Source organism: Halichoeres trimaculatus, unplaced genomic scaffold (assembly GCF_033239565.1).
Source record: "Halichoeres trimaculatus isolate MK-OKI-2021-1 unplaced genomic scaffold, fHalTri1.1 fHalTri1_scaffold_20, whole genome shotgun sequence".
Classification (NCBI taxonomy): Eukaryota; Metazoa; Chordata; class Actinopteri; order Labriformes; family Labridae; genus Halichoeres; species Halichoeres trimaculatus.
Genome location: NW_027437198.1, coordinates 5,713,450 through 5,729,934, shown reverse-complemented (window position 1 = coordinate 5,729,934; position 16,485 = coordinate 5,713,450). Strand labels below are relative to the sequence as shown.

Genomic DNA, 16,485 nt, shown 5'->3' with positions numbered 1-16,485 from the left:
ATTTTGACTTGAAATCTTCGGAATGTCTGAATTTTTACACTTTTGAAAATTAAATCAGAATTATATGCTTGAAGTCAGAGATCTTATTATTTCTTAATTTTAAGGAAAAAAAAGAGTACATTATTAATAAATTTAATTTCTTGTTGGCCAAAAAATTGGCCAAAACAAAAAAGAGGGTGATTCCTGTATTCCCCCCCCCCCCCCCCCCCCCAATACTTGATACCGGTGCTGATAATTGGCCTGACTGATAATCAGTCTACATATCAATTATTATTTTTAGTTTTCATTATTATCAATCATTATTATTATTATTATTATTATTATTATTATTATTATTACAAGTAGTAGTAGTAGTAGTAGTAGTAGAAGTAGTAGTAGAAGTAGTAGAAGTAGTAGTACTATAATTAACAATAATAATGTTGATGATGATAATAATAATAATAACTTAATATCATAATGATTATAATAATTATTTATTTATGTTTTATTTCTTAGTTTTGAGGTTTGATCAGGATTTTGAATTTAGCCTATTAATTTTGACTTGAAATCCTGAAAACGTCTGAATTTTTACACTTCTGAAAATTGAGAGAAAATGCAAATTATGATTTTGTTTTCAGAATATGGAGATTTAACTCAGAATAATATGCTTGAAGTCAAAGATCTTATTTTTTTCTAAATATAAGAAAAAAATTGCAAAAAAGTCGAAGATTTCCTTGTATGTGGCCCTCCTTTCAAAACACTCTTTTAAATTGGCTCTAGTTGTCTTATGTAGCTTTGGCTACAGTTCTACAGCAGGGTCTTTGTCTATTGTGACTGTGTCTTGTACTTACTTTCATGTTTTTAATTATATTTACTTTTTTATTTGTTCTCTTCAAAACAAAAGAAAGAAAATTAGATCGCGACCCGCATGCGGCTCTTTGCCTATCGGTGTGGGGCTCTTTGATCCACTCATAAAAGTGATGTATTGTTGCAAACATTTGGATCAGTACTGATTAATAATTGGGTGACGAGATTGATACTTAAGTTTCAGTTTCTTTTCTCTACATGGGCTCCTCTCAATCGCTTCTTTGCTCGCAGATAGATAGATAGATAGATGAAACTTTGTCTCTTCTGTAGTAGAAACAGAAATTTGTCTTTGACACGGCTCCGAGTACAATTCTAAACACACTTACAAAAACAATAAATCTCGCTTTGAAAATTGGAAATGTACTGATTTTCATTTTATGTAAATTTGTTTATGTGTAAGAGGAAGTGAGTTTGTAAGACCATGTTTTTGTGGCTCTTTGTAGTCCCACAGTAATTTTTGTGGCTTTTGGCCTTTGATTGGTTGGCCACCCCTGCCATACAGGCTTTTGATTGTCACATGTACTGGTGCCTTGCAATGATTCCTCTATCAAGTATCATACAGTGATGCTGGTTTAGCTGATAGTGCTTTATCTTGAATTCTTCTATGAACAGATATAGATTAATTTTGTTTTTGTTGAGACAGATTACGTACAACAGCATATCTGATCCATTAATACTAATTTCAGATGTAGTATTTAATAAGCCACAGGTATTATCTCCTTGCTCTGTAGTTTTATTTCAGGCACACTGCGTGCGCTACATCCTCACCATGCTGCTTTCCAGTGCTGCTCAAACTAACAGGAGGAACTCATTCCTGTTGGTCTTACGGGATAAAAACAAAACAGCGTTTCTAATATTAATCCTCGTCTGTGTCACCCACAGCTGATGTTTTTCTGTCATTTTACCCCCGCGTACCCCTCCCTCCACCGCTCCATTCATCGTGTAATTGGGTGGATTATGACTAATAGCAAATCCTCTGGCTGTTTACGCGCTGTCAAGCTGCTTTTATAGAGATTATAAATGACTTAATGTTTTTGGATTCCTGTTTTATTTGTGAGTGATCACTCAGGTTCGCACGTTCAGCAGTTGTTTGATCTCTAAACTGCCAAATCCGGTTTGAAAGCAGCAGACATCGATATTCGATGTGAATCTGTTTCTCATCAGAAAGAAGTGTTAAACCTGTGCGGCTCTACCTGAGTAAAAGAGCAGCTTGTTATGATGGGAAATGAGCACATTTATGTCTCATCGCTCACAGAGAGGATTGATGGCAGCGGCTGAAGCTGTCATGAGAGAGTGCAGGGATGTTGGCGGGCGTAATCAGAGGTTATTCAGTGATGGAGTGCTTTTTGATCTTTGAGAGGATGCACAAACACAGACTTTCCCTCTGTCTCTCTCAAACAGAGGTTCATCTAACCCTTTCTGTGCTCTCTTTTTGCACCTACGCACCACACACACTCACACTCACACACACTAACACTGAGCACCCTTCAGTGGAGATCTTGTGCTAACACACACTCTTAGGAGACCGAGGTTATATAGTGAGGGGGAGCGGCCCTGCCAAACAAAAGGACCAAGAACAGGATGAAAGCTTCACTGTTGGCATGGCAACTACCGGATGATCTGCATGGTGAGGTTTGATGTTTGACATGGTGATGGTGGATTCTGTGTCAGACAGAGAGAAAGGGAGGGAGAGGAAAACCGGTTGGATCCAGCGTTGCAGCGTGAGTCCTCTTTATCTCCCTGCTGTAGTTTGTTGTTGTATTTTCCTTTTCATAAAGAGACAGCTGCAGTGACGCCGAACATCAAAGCTCAGCTCGGTGTTGCCTCTGATCCTGCACGAGTTCATAACTCTGACAGTCAACGTGCAACAGAGCCTCGAGCAGCTCACTGCAAAGTGTGTGTGTCCATATCCGCATCGGTTGGACTGGCGTATCGACACATCACACATCAATACCCAGCATCAGGCAGTCAGTGCTGCTCGCTGTCAATATGATGGAGGTCTGTGCTGGAACAGCTTCATGAAAGCTGCCTGCTGTGGACTCAGGTTCAGGTTTTCTAACATTTGTTCAACCTGAGATCTAAGTGTTCTTTCCTTATTTCAGGCAAAAAAAATCTTATGATACTTAATATGAGTCACACTCACCTGGAAATTAAAGAAAATTGTCTTTTTTCTAGATATTAAAAGAAAAAATGTCTGAATTGCTTGTAAGGCATTTCTAAAACATCCCATCACTCAGTGACTCTCAGCCTTTGCAGATCAAAGGAAATCCTGGAGATGGCCTCATTTATTCTGATCATCATGTTGATGGCGTTGATGCTAAAAGACGTGTCTCATAGCTGGAGAAACAACAGGCAGAAAGCTCCATGACAGCCACATCACCCTCTGATAGCTCATGTTCTGTTTGACAGAGCTAGCCTTCAACAATGAAGCACCAATCCACCTCTGACTGTCAGAGAGAAAAGAAAACTCTCAGACAGAGAAACAACGACATTTGTTAGACTGTACTGTAAACGACACTCAATGACCTTAACAACCAATAAACGTTGCTATGGAAACGTTCTCCTATGGTGCGTGTCACCTTTACGTGTGGAGCAGAAAACATCCAACTTCAGCGTCGTCCTTCAGACCCAACTTTTTCATTGATGACTCCCAGCTTGGAAACTCTACACCCATGTTCACTCTTCTTTTAGTCGTTTGTCCCACTTTCTCTTCATTTCTTTCTGATCTTTTTGGAGCAAAATCTGATGATTTACACTCATGTGATGCATGTTTGAGATTCTCTATCACAAAATACTCTTAATATGAATTCTTTGATTCAAAACAACAAAATTCACTCTCATCTTCTTCTGCAATAACAACAACCGCTGTCTTCTATTTTGCAGTGTGGCTCTGTTCTTGGAGCTCCCTGCCCTACCATGTAGAGGGATGGGAACCTTTCACAACCGAAACGATAAAGTGCATATACCCTGTAGCAAACAGTATCAGTGGTATCAATCGCTCATTGGTACCAATTTTTGGTACTTTTTATGCATTTATGAGGTAATAAATATTAATTTATTTCATAAAAAAATCTCAAAGTTTTTTTAATTAAACATTGATTTTCAGTATATTAACTTGCATGCTGTGTTCATGTACAGCATGGAAAATTAACTACTCTTCCACTCTCTCACAGTTACAAGGACGCATTTGGGTACCTAAACTTGGTACCTTTTGATTTTATATGAAATGGTAGTTAGTGCTACAGATCGGTCGGTACCATTAACTGTATATGGAGTGGACAGTGTGGCTTCGCCATTTATCATTGTACGGTTTTGAAGCCAAAATACCCCAGTCACAGGTGCAGCCATTGTAGCAGTTGTGCTGCGCAGTAGAGATTATGAGGGATTCTGGGAGAATCTGAGTGGAGCGACAGAAATAATAATATTTTTTTTCTTTCAAGAGTCTAATTACTTCTTCACTCTACCTCCTAACATATTTTACAATCCCCCCCCCCAAAAAAATACATGAGAACGGCAGCTGTCAATGTTAAACGTTGCCTAAAGCCTCGTTTTTAACCTCGAATAACTAATGAAAACAAAACTTTTAAGAAAAAAGAGGACTTGGATACAAGGCAGCCAAATGATATCTTCAAATCACCACAACAATCAGACATGAGAAACATTTCTACGAGGTGTATTCATTTTTTAAAGTTTGACCACAGCCCATCTGGAATGACCAGGGAGATAGATTTTTTAACCTATACTGCAGCCAGCCACCAGGGGGAGTAGTTTTTGTGGAGACCTCACTTCAAGCTGAGCAAGAGGACGTCCAGTCTTTTTTACAGCCTATGGTCAGTACTTATAAAAGTAGCAGGCATCACATTTGAAACGGTATGGTATCGGTATCGGTACTCAACCGTACCAATTTTCAGTACTTTTTTGTGTTTATGTGGTAAAAAAAACATCAATCATCATTAAAATATACAATTTTTCAACTTAACATATTTACTTGTCAATATGTAATCTTGCAATGTTGTGTTCATGTCCAGCATGGAAAATCACCTACTCTTTAACTCCCTCAGAGTCACAAGGATGCATTAAGGTACCTAAACATGGTGCCTTTTGATTTTACACAAATCGGTACCCGGTACTTTTGACAGAATTCAATCAGTACTTATATAAGTACGTTGTCTGAGGTAAATCATCTTGTTAATCAGAAGAATGGATTCATCATTTTCCAGGTTGAACAGATCAGTGGATTGTTCTCAGTTGTCACTCCAGGTTGATGATTGAAGCAGCCTCCATGAACTCCCTGATCATATCCCCTCGTATTTGTACAGGATATTGTTGCCGTTCAGTTTTAATCAAACCTCTTATATACACAGGCTTGCCCACTGCTGTGGACAGAGCAGGAAGGCTGAAAACGTGTCGTTGTAACATTTTTCCTCTTTTATTCCACCGCCTTTATGTCCTAAGCAAGTTTGGTAACCTTCCGGTCGGGTGTTTTGTGACTGCCACCTCCACAGCCCCCGCTCTTCCTGGAGCTATTTTAAGACCTGCTTCCTGAGTTGTTTCCTCATCGTCTGAGCCAGGTCAGAGTTTCATTTTGTGTTAGATACAAAGCTACACGTCCTCTGGTAAACGAGACGTGATGATGGATCTCTTCATCCATGGTCGTCTTTTTGCTGCTGTTTGTTTGTTTTTCTGACCTTTTTGAAAAGAAACGAAGGAAACAACCAGTGAAATCCTTCTGTCACATCATTCATCTTCCTATCCTCAGTGCTGCATCACCTAATCATAGCTAACTGTGCAGCACAATGGTTGAACATGCATGCTCATTAATGCCAGTGGTGACGAGTAACCATGACAAATAAAGGCCTGTGAAGTGTTTTCCTGCTTCTCTGTGGCCGCCCTCTGCCCGAGGACAAACAACCCTCTCCAGTCTTTGTGTCTCCTCTTTCTCTCTTTACATCTGCTTCACGTGCTCTCTGCCCCTCCACTCTCCCTTTGTTTCACCTTTGTTTGCATTCATTCCCATCAAGGAAGCTGGCTGCATCATGTGACCTCCCAGCTCGTCGTGCATGTTTTCTGCATGCTTTTGTGTGTATTAGTCATGACTGTCTGCTCCCTCTTTCTCTCAGCACATCCTTTGTTCACCTCCTGTTTCTCTGCATCCTCCAGTCTTTCTTCATCATCCTCCTTTTAATGTCAGGCCCACTTTCTTCTCGCTCGTCTTGCTCTTCATTTTCTTACTGCATCAGATTCATCCACTCAGTATGCTCGAAACACAAGCCTCCATTTTTTCTCCTCGTTTAACTTTTCTGTTTGATCTCTGAAATCTGGCGTGCCAACTCAAATCTGCAGTAGGAAACCTTGGGGGGAAAACAGCGAGAGTAAGCTGGATTTTGAAAGAATCAGAACCAAAGGCAGGACGAGAACTCAAAAACTTTATGTGTTGGGGAGAGGAGCTCAGCACATCGTTGTCATTAATTGAATCAAGTGTTTCGAGTTTGATAGATGAAGGAAAACTTTGTGTGCAGTGAGTGTAGGAGCAGGTTGGACGATCAAAGATGATGCAGAAGTTTATGAATTTGAGGAAAGGTTTAATGCTCAAGTTGGGCGTCTAAACATCCTCTTTTGCCCGAACACGTCCTCCTTTTAGGTCGTAAAGTTATGTCAAGTGGTGTTGTTTTGATTGATAGCACAGAGCGGGACACTAAGGCCCCATTTCATCTGAAAACGCTTAAACACAGTGAAAAAAATCTGCGTTTACACAAAAACGCCGAGGGACTGAAGACACTGTAGTTAGCATGCCAGGCCTGTAGGTGGTGCTATAACTGTCTTGTCCAGAAGCAGCTTTTGGGAGATCTACACTGAAGTGGAGTTGAGACGATCATCTGGTGTATTGGGGAATACTAAGTTCAAAAGTGGAGCAATAGATGCACATTTTGTTGTAAGACAGTCAGCAGATTCAGCAGATTGAGCAACACAAGCACAACACGGTAGTTCATGATGATCATAACAACGGTACTGTTGTCCTGTTGAGTGTGACGTCAGGGTTTCCACTGAAAACAACGGTTTACTGGTTTTGAGTCGGCTGAAACGCAGTTTCCGTGTAAACACGAGGCTGAAACACAACAAAAATTTTGTGTTTCACCCTAAAACCGTTGTCGTGTGAACGACCCCTAAGACAGGTTACGCGTCTAGTCTCCATTCTGTGAAGACAGCAGCTAGGAGGAAAGTGTTGCGTTACGGGAACTTGTAAATATCGCAAATGAAGCAGCATTGGGATCAGCATCTTTGTTTATTTATTTATTTTTTTGTGCAAAAAAGTTTGATTAAAATTTCAAAAGTAAGAATGCCTGTTTTCTAACAGAACGAATGCACAAAATGAGGCAATGATGAGGCTTCTGATTTAAACTCTGAATGCAAAAGTGTTAATTTATTCACAAATCGTTTATATTTGCCAGATTAGGCCAAAATATAAGGTTACAAATAATACTTAATAAGGAGTCGTTCAGGAGCCAGCTCTTTTTAGGGAGCTGAGCCAGAAGAACCAGTTCTCTGAAAAGAGCTGAACTTCCCATCACTACACGGCACACGCATCAAAAACACCCCTCATTTCGTTGTGGTTGTGACCAGTGGGAAGCACTGTACACTGTCTGCAAAGCTTAATCTATTAAAATTTTGAGGCGTTTTTTTTTTTTTTGAACAAGAGTCATATATTTGAGCAAAGGGCTGACGCTCTTTTTCTGTTAATAAATCATGTCAATTAATCAGACATGAAACATTATTTATGTTAACGTCCTAGAAAATTTTAACTTCAAGCAGAAAAGGAATCTTTTAACTAAATGAATGTTGTATAAATCTTCTTTGTTGTTTTTCAGTATCTTTGGGTATTTCTGCAGTATCTCCAAGGGGTCTGGTAGTACTTCCCCTTTTTGGGTTTTTCAAAAATGATCGCCCCAAAGAACCAAATCCTGTGTGCATGATTTAGGAATGAGGATATTCAGTCTGAGGTCTCTATTAGGTGTAGCTAAAGAACAATTAATCATCTGTATCAAACAGAAGCTAAAGCTACTAAATCTTACTCCATGTGAAAATGACAATTTGAAGTAATGTGTAGTATTTAAAGGTACGGTGTGAGATAGAAAGCAGCATTTATTATAGTAGACTCAGAAATGTGTAGAGTGTATTATTCATCATTGATAAAATAAGTATGTAATCACCTGAATATAAAGATCATTTTGTTTTTGTTTCCCAAAATGAGTCTTTTATTTTAAACAGGTGAAGGTCCTCTTCCATGGAGGCTGCCATCTTGAAGTTTTTGTTTTGATACTTAGTGAGAGGTTGCACACTGGTTTGGAGACAATGTACACATTTTTTTTGTATAGATGGAGATTTCTGATGGTCAGATAAACTAAATGTAGGTTCAAACTTATCATGTATTTGAGCAGCCTCTTGTCCTCAAAGGCTCCTGTAGCTTCACCTATGGAAGGGGTGAGTAGGGGAGGGTTTCAATCCAGAATCTAACTTCTAGATTTTGCTGAATATGCCTGTATTTATTATCTTATCTTTTATATTATCTTTAAGACAATAGTATTGATATATAAGCTTAAATGGGAACTAAAGAGCTTAGTACTCTGACTTAAGATGTGAATAACCCTTAAAAAGACCCAGATGATTGTTTCTGGTCTTTGGGAATGCTACAACATGTGCCAAATAATTGTGTTCAGCCTTTTCTGGCTGAAGAGGAAGCAGCTTGGAATCTGATAAACTTCCCTGAGAGCTGGATGGATTTTAAATTTACAAGTAAAGCTCAGTGAAAGTAATCTTATCAGACCTACACTGTAAAAAGAAACCTGTAAAGAACAGTAAAAGCACTGGCAGAAAAGTTTCCAGATGGATAACCTAAAATTACAGTCAAACACTGTAAAAACATGGAACATGAAATAACTGTAAAAATACAGGACTAAATTTTACAGTGTATGACTGTAATTTTAAAGTATTTGTCTGGAAACTTTGCTGCCAGTGCTTACCCCATTTTTTTTAAAGTTCTTTTTCTTTTCTACAGTGTAGCCCTGTATTTTTAGTATTAACTTAGTTATTTTACATAGCTCCATGTTTTTACAGTGTTTGACTGTAATTTTAAGGTATCTGTCTGGAAACTTTGCTGCCAGGGCTTTTACTGTTTTTTTACATTTTTTTTTTTTTTTTAAACAGTGAATGGAAACCGTGAGTGAGGAGGGTGCAGGGTTCAGCCGGCATAATACTTAGAAAAAAAATAAAATAAATAAATTTAAAAAAACATCTGGGATGTCATTTTACAGATAAATTCTGTAAAATTTACAGATAAATTCTTTAATTTTACATTTTCTTGTAATGTTTTTGAAAAACAGAAAAAAATACTTTAAAAATTAAGGGTTAATTACCGTAAAATTCTGTTTTTTTGTTTTGTTTTTTGTTTTTTTCACCATGTAAAATTACTGCAAATATCTGTAAATCTAATGTCTACTATAATTACAGAACATTTCCTGTAAAATTACATTTTCTTTTAACAATTTTCTCGATTCTTCGTATTTGCTTTGATACTACATTCACTCCAAGAGCAGGAAGTGAATGGGAGAAGAAAAACTTTGTTCCAGCAGAGATAGTGGTCAGATGTTTCACGGTTGTTTTTTATTCAAGGTGTTGAAGTTTTGCTACCTGTGGATGGAGCCAGGCAGAGGAATAAGGAATCAGCTGCTTCCTTCCACCACAACATATCAGCTGTGTTTTAACAGGGAGTGTTAGACTCACAAAACATGATGCAAGTGTTGTTTTTTGAGGCACAACTGGAGTTGCTGAACAAATGAAGAGTGCCTCTTGGCTCTTAGATTGAAGTAAATTAAAGTGGTTTTCAGCGAATCATTCGGCTGAGAGAGGAGAGACAAGATGTGCTGAAAGAGGCACAAACTGTCGGCCATAAATACGTCTCCATCTCTTTTTGTAAAACAACTCCTCCTTCCTCTTAAAATCTCTTATGTCCTTTTTTTATTTCTGGGCCTGAATATGGAGACGTTGGCAGCGAGCAAATTTGCAGATTGAGGAGGGAATATTTGAAATACAGAAACAAAACCTGCATAAGAAATATAATTGTTTTCTTGTTGGATTTTTGCTTCCTTCTTTTGTCTCCTTCCTCCGAACTGTCTCTTCACCCTCCTGGATCATTCTTCCTCTGCTGCTTTTAATGTCTCCCCTTTTCTCTCTTGTCTCTCTGTGTGCTGGCTTTAGCTGATTAAAGTGGTCCAGCTTGCTTTGATTAATTGGATGAGCCTTGTGTACATGCCAGACTTGACTCCTCTCCTCCCCCTCCCCCTCCCCCTCCTCCTCTTCCTCTTCCTCTTCCTCTTCGTTGTCCTCATCAAGAGGCAGCTTAAACAAACACAGGGCTTTGAATGGCAGCAGCACATTGATGGGAGGGAGGACATCAAATCACATTTGGTCCCAACGTATTTTGATTCAAACTAGAAATATTTCATGCCAGCAGTGCAACACTTGTGTGGCACAGGGATTTGTTGCCAGTGTGAAATATCCTCTAACGGTTGTAGGAGAAACTGATATTTCACAGGATTAGATTGAAGATGTTTTCCCTCTTTTGTCCCCTGGCTGTCCCCCCCTTAAACCTGACACCAGGAAAACTTGGAACCATCCTCCTCTCCTCACCTTGTCGACCTCCACAGTGTTGGAGTCTGCCCTTCAGATGAGGACAACAAGCACCTCCACCTTCTTGGCTCCTCCATCACTTTTCTCATCTCACCCTTCCTGTTTTCTCTCTCTGTTTATTTGAGCTCAAAAGCTCACATCTGAAAGGTCGTCTGCAGCCTCCACAGACCCCCCTGAGGGTCCTCGTCTTTTTTTTCCCTTTATGTTGCTCTTTTTTTATCTGTCTCTCTCATTCTTTGTCTTTTTTCGATCTCTTTTGCCTGGAGCAAAGCCATTACTGAATCAACACGCATACACTCAAAATGACACACACATATAACCCCACCACAGCACAGCCAAGTGGATATCTGGCTGGGACTGGGAAAGTCAAATGCTCTGTTATTCCATCCCAGCTAACACAATCTCTGGAGATGAAGTGCCAACCAGAAACAGCCCCCCCCTTCTCCCCTCGGCTGTCTCGGAAACTCAAGCAATCACACGGGCAAACTGCTCTGGAGTTTCCCTCTGTTGCGTCTCCCTCCATTCCTTTTTTTTTTTTTTAATCAACGTGCAGAGAGCCACAGTGACTGTTTGTCTGTGCATGCCTCTGTGTGTGTGTTGTTTTGCTCTGCCTTTTTGATAATGCTAACCAGGGATGATGTCCTCTGCGCGATGTGGAAGAATAAGCAGGCACAATAACTCAATAACAACTCGAGGCCTCATTCGGTGAAATCACTGCATGATGGATGACTCTGCTGCTGCTGCGTAGAGACTACCAAATAGATTCCTCGTCCCTGTGATCACTGGAGCCCGACACTTTCCTTGTCAGTGATTATGTCCTGCATATTGTTATGCTTGGGTGGGCAGACCAGGGTTTATCATATTTATGCACCTATAAGCTTATTATGAAGATCCTGTAAAGCACAGAAATCATGTAAAACGTAACAGTCAGAGTGGAGCCAAGCATGTGTGAACTTGATAAGGCTGTGTAGGAAGACTTGAAGGATTGTTATTGACTTAGAAGCTGTACACTTTGGACTTCACCATTTTACAGAAACTGGGACACACAGAGTCCTCAGGCGTTTCTCTTAAACTGTGTTATTTAATTGAATAAAAGTAAAGGAAGAGGACTTCCAGAGCTACAACAGGGTGTCCCTTGGGTCAGTGGCAGAAAATATTATTTAACAACTTCTTTCTCTGTAGAACTTAGATGATACAGCTGCAATAGTTCAGGAATTAAAAATTTAGAAGCTAGCTTTGTACACATTTTTTTTGTTTTATTTTTTTTCTGTTCTCAGATTTTTCTTTATTTTATCTTATTTTTATGCTAAGATTAGCAGGAATTTTGGTAACTTATTAGTAAACACAACATTTAAACTGGGCTCCTCCTCCATGGATCTGTGTCAGTGTCAGTGTCAGCACACACCTACTGCCTCTGTGATGCAGTGGGTGTGAGCGCATCACACACCTACTGCCTCTGTGATGCAGTGGGTGTGAGCGCATCACACACCGAAGACAGACAGAACTTTACAACGACACGCATTTTACTACTTTAGAGTCAGCTTTTTTTCTTATACTGATAAGATTCACACTGCTCTAAACTTGCCTTATGTTAGATAGAGAGATCAGGGCAACCACAGGATGAATCAACTTTTTAACCAGTACAAGAGTGACTTCTGATATGTCGTGTCAACATGAAAAAAAAAGAAAAAAAAAAAAAAGAAAACAGCTGATGCTCTGATAGACTCTTTCTTAACAAGTGCTGCACATTTATCTGTCTCTGTCTCTGTCTTTGAGGTGTCCTGCAGCGTCTTTGGATCAAACCAACTAAGAGAGAGAGGGGTGGATGGTTTTTGAGTTTCAATATAACGCCCAAGTACAGGACGTCCTCTGACTTAGAAAAATATTAGAGATCACAGGAGCAAACTTAAAGTTGGGGGATAATCAGGAGAATCACAAATCAGGAGAAATCACAAATCAGGAGAACAGCGGGAGAAAGAGTTAAAAAAAATTGGGAGACTCCCTCCATATTCAGGAGTGTTGGCAGCCTGCCAGCACTCCCGATTGGTAAAAGTGAGTTCATGTATGACACAGACTGACAAAGACAAAAACGAAAGACATTTTATCCATCATTTTAGGTTACTTAAGTAAATTCACTGAAGATTTTTAGTTATTGTTTTATGAAAAGCCTCGTTTTTATTTTTTATTTCAACAAAAAAAAATTGTCAACCAAAATAACCCTGCATGTTTTATTGTCTTCCTTTAAAGTTACATAAAACAAAAAGCCTGTTTTGTCAACCAGTGCTTGTTGCAACCCCCCCCCCCCCCCCCCCCCCCCCATATAAGTAAATTGTGCGACTAAATCATGTGCTGGTGTGACCAACTGAGAAAGTTGGTCGCACCAGTGCTACCAGTGAAAAAGTTAGTGTAGAGCCCTGTTCTTTACTGATGTGTTCAGTATCTTGTTGTTTGTGCCTGTTGTCTTGTGGTTGTGAAGTTGCTAAGGCCAATTTATGCTCAACATTACGTTCAGATCCAGATACGGATGCAGCCTTCGGCCCGTGCTCTGTGTTAATTTTGTCCGTATTTCTGCATGTTGCCGTGAAGCTTATGGATTCTGACTAAACAGAGCAGTACCACTGGAAACTGTGGGGGCAGTGTTGCTGTTACTACCTGATACAAGGCTTTAGGCCCTGTTTACATGACAACGTTTCATCTGAAAATGCTAAAACGCAGTAAACATGCAGTGGAAAAAATCTGCTTTAACACTGAAAACGCTGCAGTGAGCTTGCCAGGCCTGCAGGTGGTGCTTTAACTGTCTTGTCCAGAAGCAGCTTTTGGGAGATTTCCACTGAAGTAGAGTTGAGCCGATCATCTGGTGTATTGGGGAATTCGAAGTGCAAAAGTGGAACAACAGATGCACATTTTGTTGAAAGACAGTCAGCAGATTCAGCAGACTCAGCAGAACAAGCACAACACGGTAGTTTGCGACGATCCTAACAGCTGTACTGTTGTCCTGTTGTATGCGCTCATGGGAAGCGGGGTGTGGCGTCATCGTTTCCACTGAAAACGCCAGCTCACTGTTTACATGGCAACGCTGCAGTGTTTCAGAAACATTCCACTCTGGCCCTTCCAAGGCCCTTTTCAAAAAGTTTGCGTTTCAGGTCGGTTGAAACGCCGTTTCCGTTCACCCTAAAACTGTTGTCCTGTAAACAGCCCCTTAGTGAGATACAAAGAAGAAATAACAATGGCAAATCTTTCACAATGTATTTAACTGCCTCACCGACAACACTGCCTTTATTTTTTGTCTTTTATGCAGGTGGAATTATTATTATTAGAAATTCCTCCACATTGGCCATAAATTGGTCATAAATTTTTGAGTCTGGGCTGAACCCCCCTGGTGGATGTATTGGTTAACTGCAATGCCAACGCAAAGGACGCACCAAAGTATGTGGGCAGTTACATTAACACTGTTTGAAACAGACGGATATATTTTCGTATATAAAGGGAGTATAAATGAGCCTTTAGAGTGGTTTTAGAGTGGTTTTCCAGGGATACCAGCAGGGGGCGCATGTGCAAAAGAATGATGTGGACTGACACTGACACATGCATTATACCCCCTTTTGCAGGTACAGGCTTGTGATATGTGTTGTGTGTCTTGTCTTGAGCGTTTGTAGTGTTTCCAGAGTGGCTGTTTAGTGTTCCATGTTTTTCTTTCCACAAAGTTTGGAGTTTGTCTGCTTTTATTGCCACGTTGTGTTTAGCATCCTAGCATGGTAGCAGGGACTGTAACTCTATGACTGTGTCTCAGTCAGTAAAATACATCTGAGCTGAGGAGTGCATCGCGTATATCTTAAATTAATTGAATTACCCATTTTTCAGGGCTTTTACTCCTCTGACTGAAGCTAGGTGAACACACTCACTAGCCCAGCAACCACCTGCAGCATCCCGTTTCTACATAGGAGAGACTTGAGAGCCGTGCACCTGACTTGGCATGTTAGCACAAGCTAACCACGAGTATTTGACACATACCTGGTCAACCGAAAAACCAACCAGCGTCGCTTTTCACCCTGTGCTGCTCCTTAAGTTGGTTGTGTCTTTCTTTCTCCATGCTACGTCAACTACCTTAGCTGCTCTGATTAGCTTCTTCCACTCGCTGTCATCAACACGCAAAGTCACTTGCACACTGGGCAGGCTGTGATTGGCTGACACAACCACGCTTACTCTCCGCCCAGAAATGTCTGGAAACAACCAAAACATCAACATTCAGACAGAGGAGAGGGTTCAAGGCCGACACAGACACTGACACACATGTATAGAGGCCTAGAAGTAACCATTGAGTTACCTTTTACGTCTCGAGGTTGTATTCTGAACACGTATGTCGTGTTTTGTGATGAAACATCTCATCCTGTTTTTTAATAGTCAAACTTTCTTTCACTTTGATTTCTTTTTGAAATGTTAAAACAAAGGGTTGTTGAGGCAGCACTCTGTCACTTTTCATCCGGCATCAACCTGCAGCTGATGTTTCAGATGTTAGAAGAACCTCAAGAGAAATCCATTTCCCTGATGATCTGAACTCTTTTTATTTTTCCATCAAGTACAGTCATTAGAATTCACATCAGTATGTTTAGAAAAGGCTTCAAACTCCTCAGAGGAGCTTTAACTGCAACCTTCAACCAACAGAGAAAGATTTTAACACCCTTTCCATAAGTTGTCTTCTCTTTTTTCTCTCCCTCCCTGTTTCACAGCATTGAATCAGCTGTGATTAGTGTGTCCCCAGTGGAGGGGTGTGGTTACACACAGCTCAGATCCTGAGCTCTCTTTCTTCACTCCTCACCTGTTCTGAAATAACCCATTAATCATGTGGGCATAGAGGAGGTGAGGGAGTGGGCAGGTTGGTAAGACAGAGAGGGGGCAGATCTGAGTGTGGCTCGGCCTGTCAGGTGGAGTCTCACGTAATGAGGGCTAATGGATTGGGGGGCACTGATGTACCTGTTTGATCCGCCCACATGAAGGAGACTGAAGAGCTGTGAGGTAGATATCTTCACTGTCTACGTGACATGTGGGGGTGAAGTATCCGAAGCAATCGCAGAGGCGGGTGATAGGTTGAGTTTTTTCTATCAGTCTTTGTTAATAACCGTTTCCTTCTTCTGTCTCTGTGTCTCTTCCAGGCTGTGAGCCCTGTGCAGGGTGGCGATGAGCACTCAGGGCAGCAGCAGCAGGGGAAGTGGCCAGCACGCCGACACTACCCCCCCTCGCCATGCCTCTGGACCCAAGCTGCAAGTGCAGCGCTCCCTCTCCCGTGACACCATCACCATCCACTTCTCTGCTCTGGGGAAAGAAGAAGACGATGATGAGGAGGAACTCTACGGGGTCCCTCTTGGATCTGATAGGGATAAACCTGGGTTTGAAGGTGCAGAGGGGACTCTGGGGGTGGATGCTCTGGGGGTGGATGATCAGTTAGTCGCCACAGGCTTGGAAGCAAACGAGGAGCTGCTGTTTGACTCCACGGATGTTGAGATCTCCTCAGGAGCTGCTGTTCTCCCTGTTTCCTCCACCACCCTGTCCTCAGACCCTCTTCCACACTCGCCCTCCCCTGCCATGACAATAATCCCCACTCCAGCTCTGCCCCATTTGAACTCCAACCCCCCTGCCAGCTCCTCCTGGCCCTCAGAGCGACCCTCAGCCAATCCCCCCTCAACCAGCTCCAGCTCCTCCTCCCCGTGCAAGTCTGCAGCACTACCATCCTCTAAACCATTCCTGAGCTTGGTCAGATCTTTGTCCAATGACGTAGAGTCTCGAGAACCCACTCCTGCACCTGCTGCAAATGCACCACCTCACACAAGGCACCGTCACTTAATGAAATCTTTCGTTAAGTCTCTCTCCACGGACACTTCCAAGGCTGAACACCAGGACGGGCCTCTGCTCCACTTCCTCCATCAACCACCTCAACAGCAACAGCAAGTCCAGCCCTCC

At 41.2% G+C, this 16,485-nt stretch overlaps 1 protein-coding gene across 1 annotated transcript in view; it reads left to right on the top strand.

Moving 5' to 3' along the window:
* The window catches only part of tex2 (testis expressed 2), a 54,120-nt gene that overhangs the window by 10,796 nt on the left and 26,839 nt on the right, over positions 1-16,485 (top strand). Inside the window, 1 exon segment of the mRNA XM_074695964.1 lies at positions 15,681-16,483. Coding sequence (XP_074552065.1) covers positions 15,706-16,483 — 778 coding nt within the window. The 5' untranslated portion in view covers positions 15,681-15,705.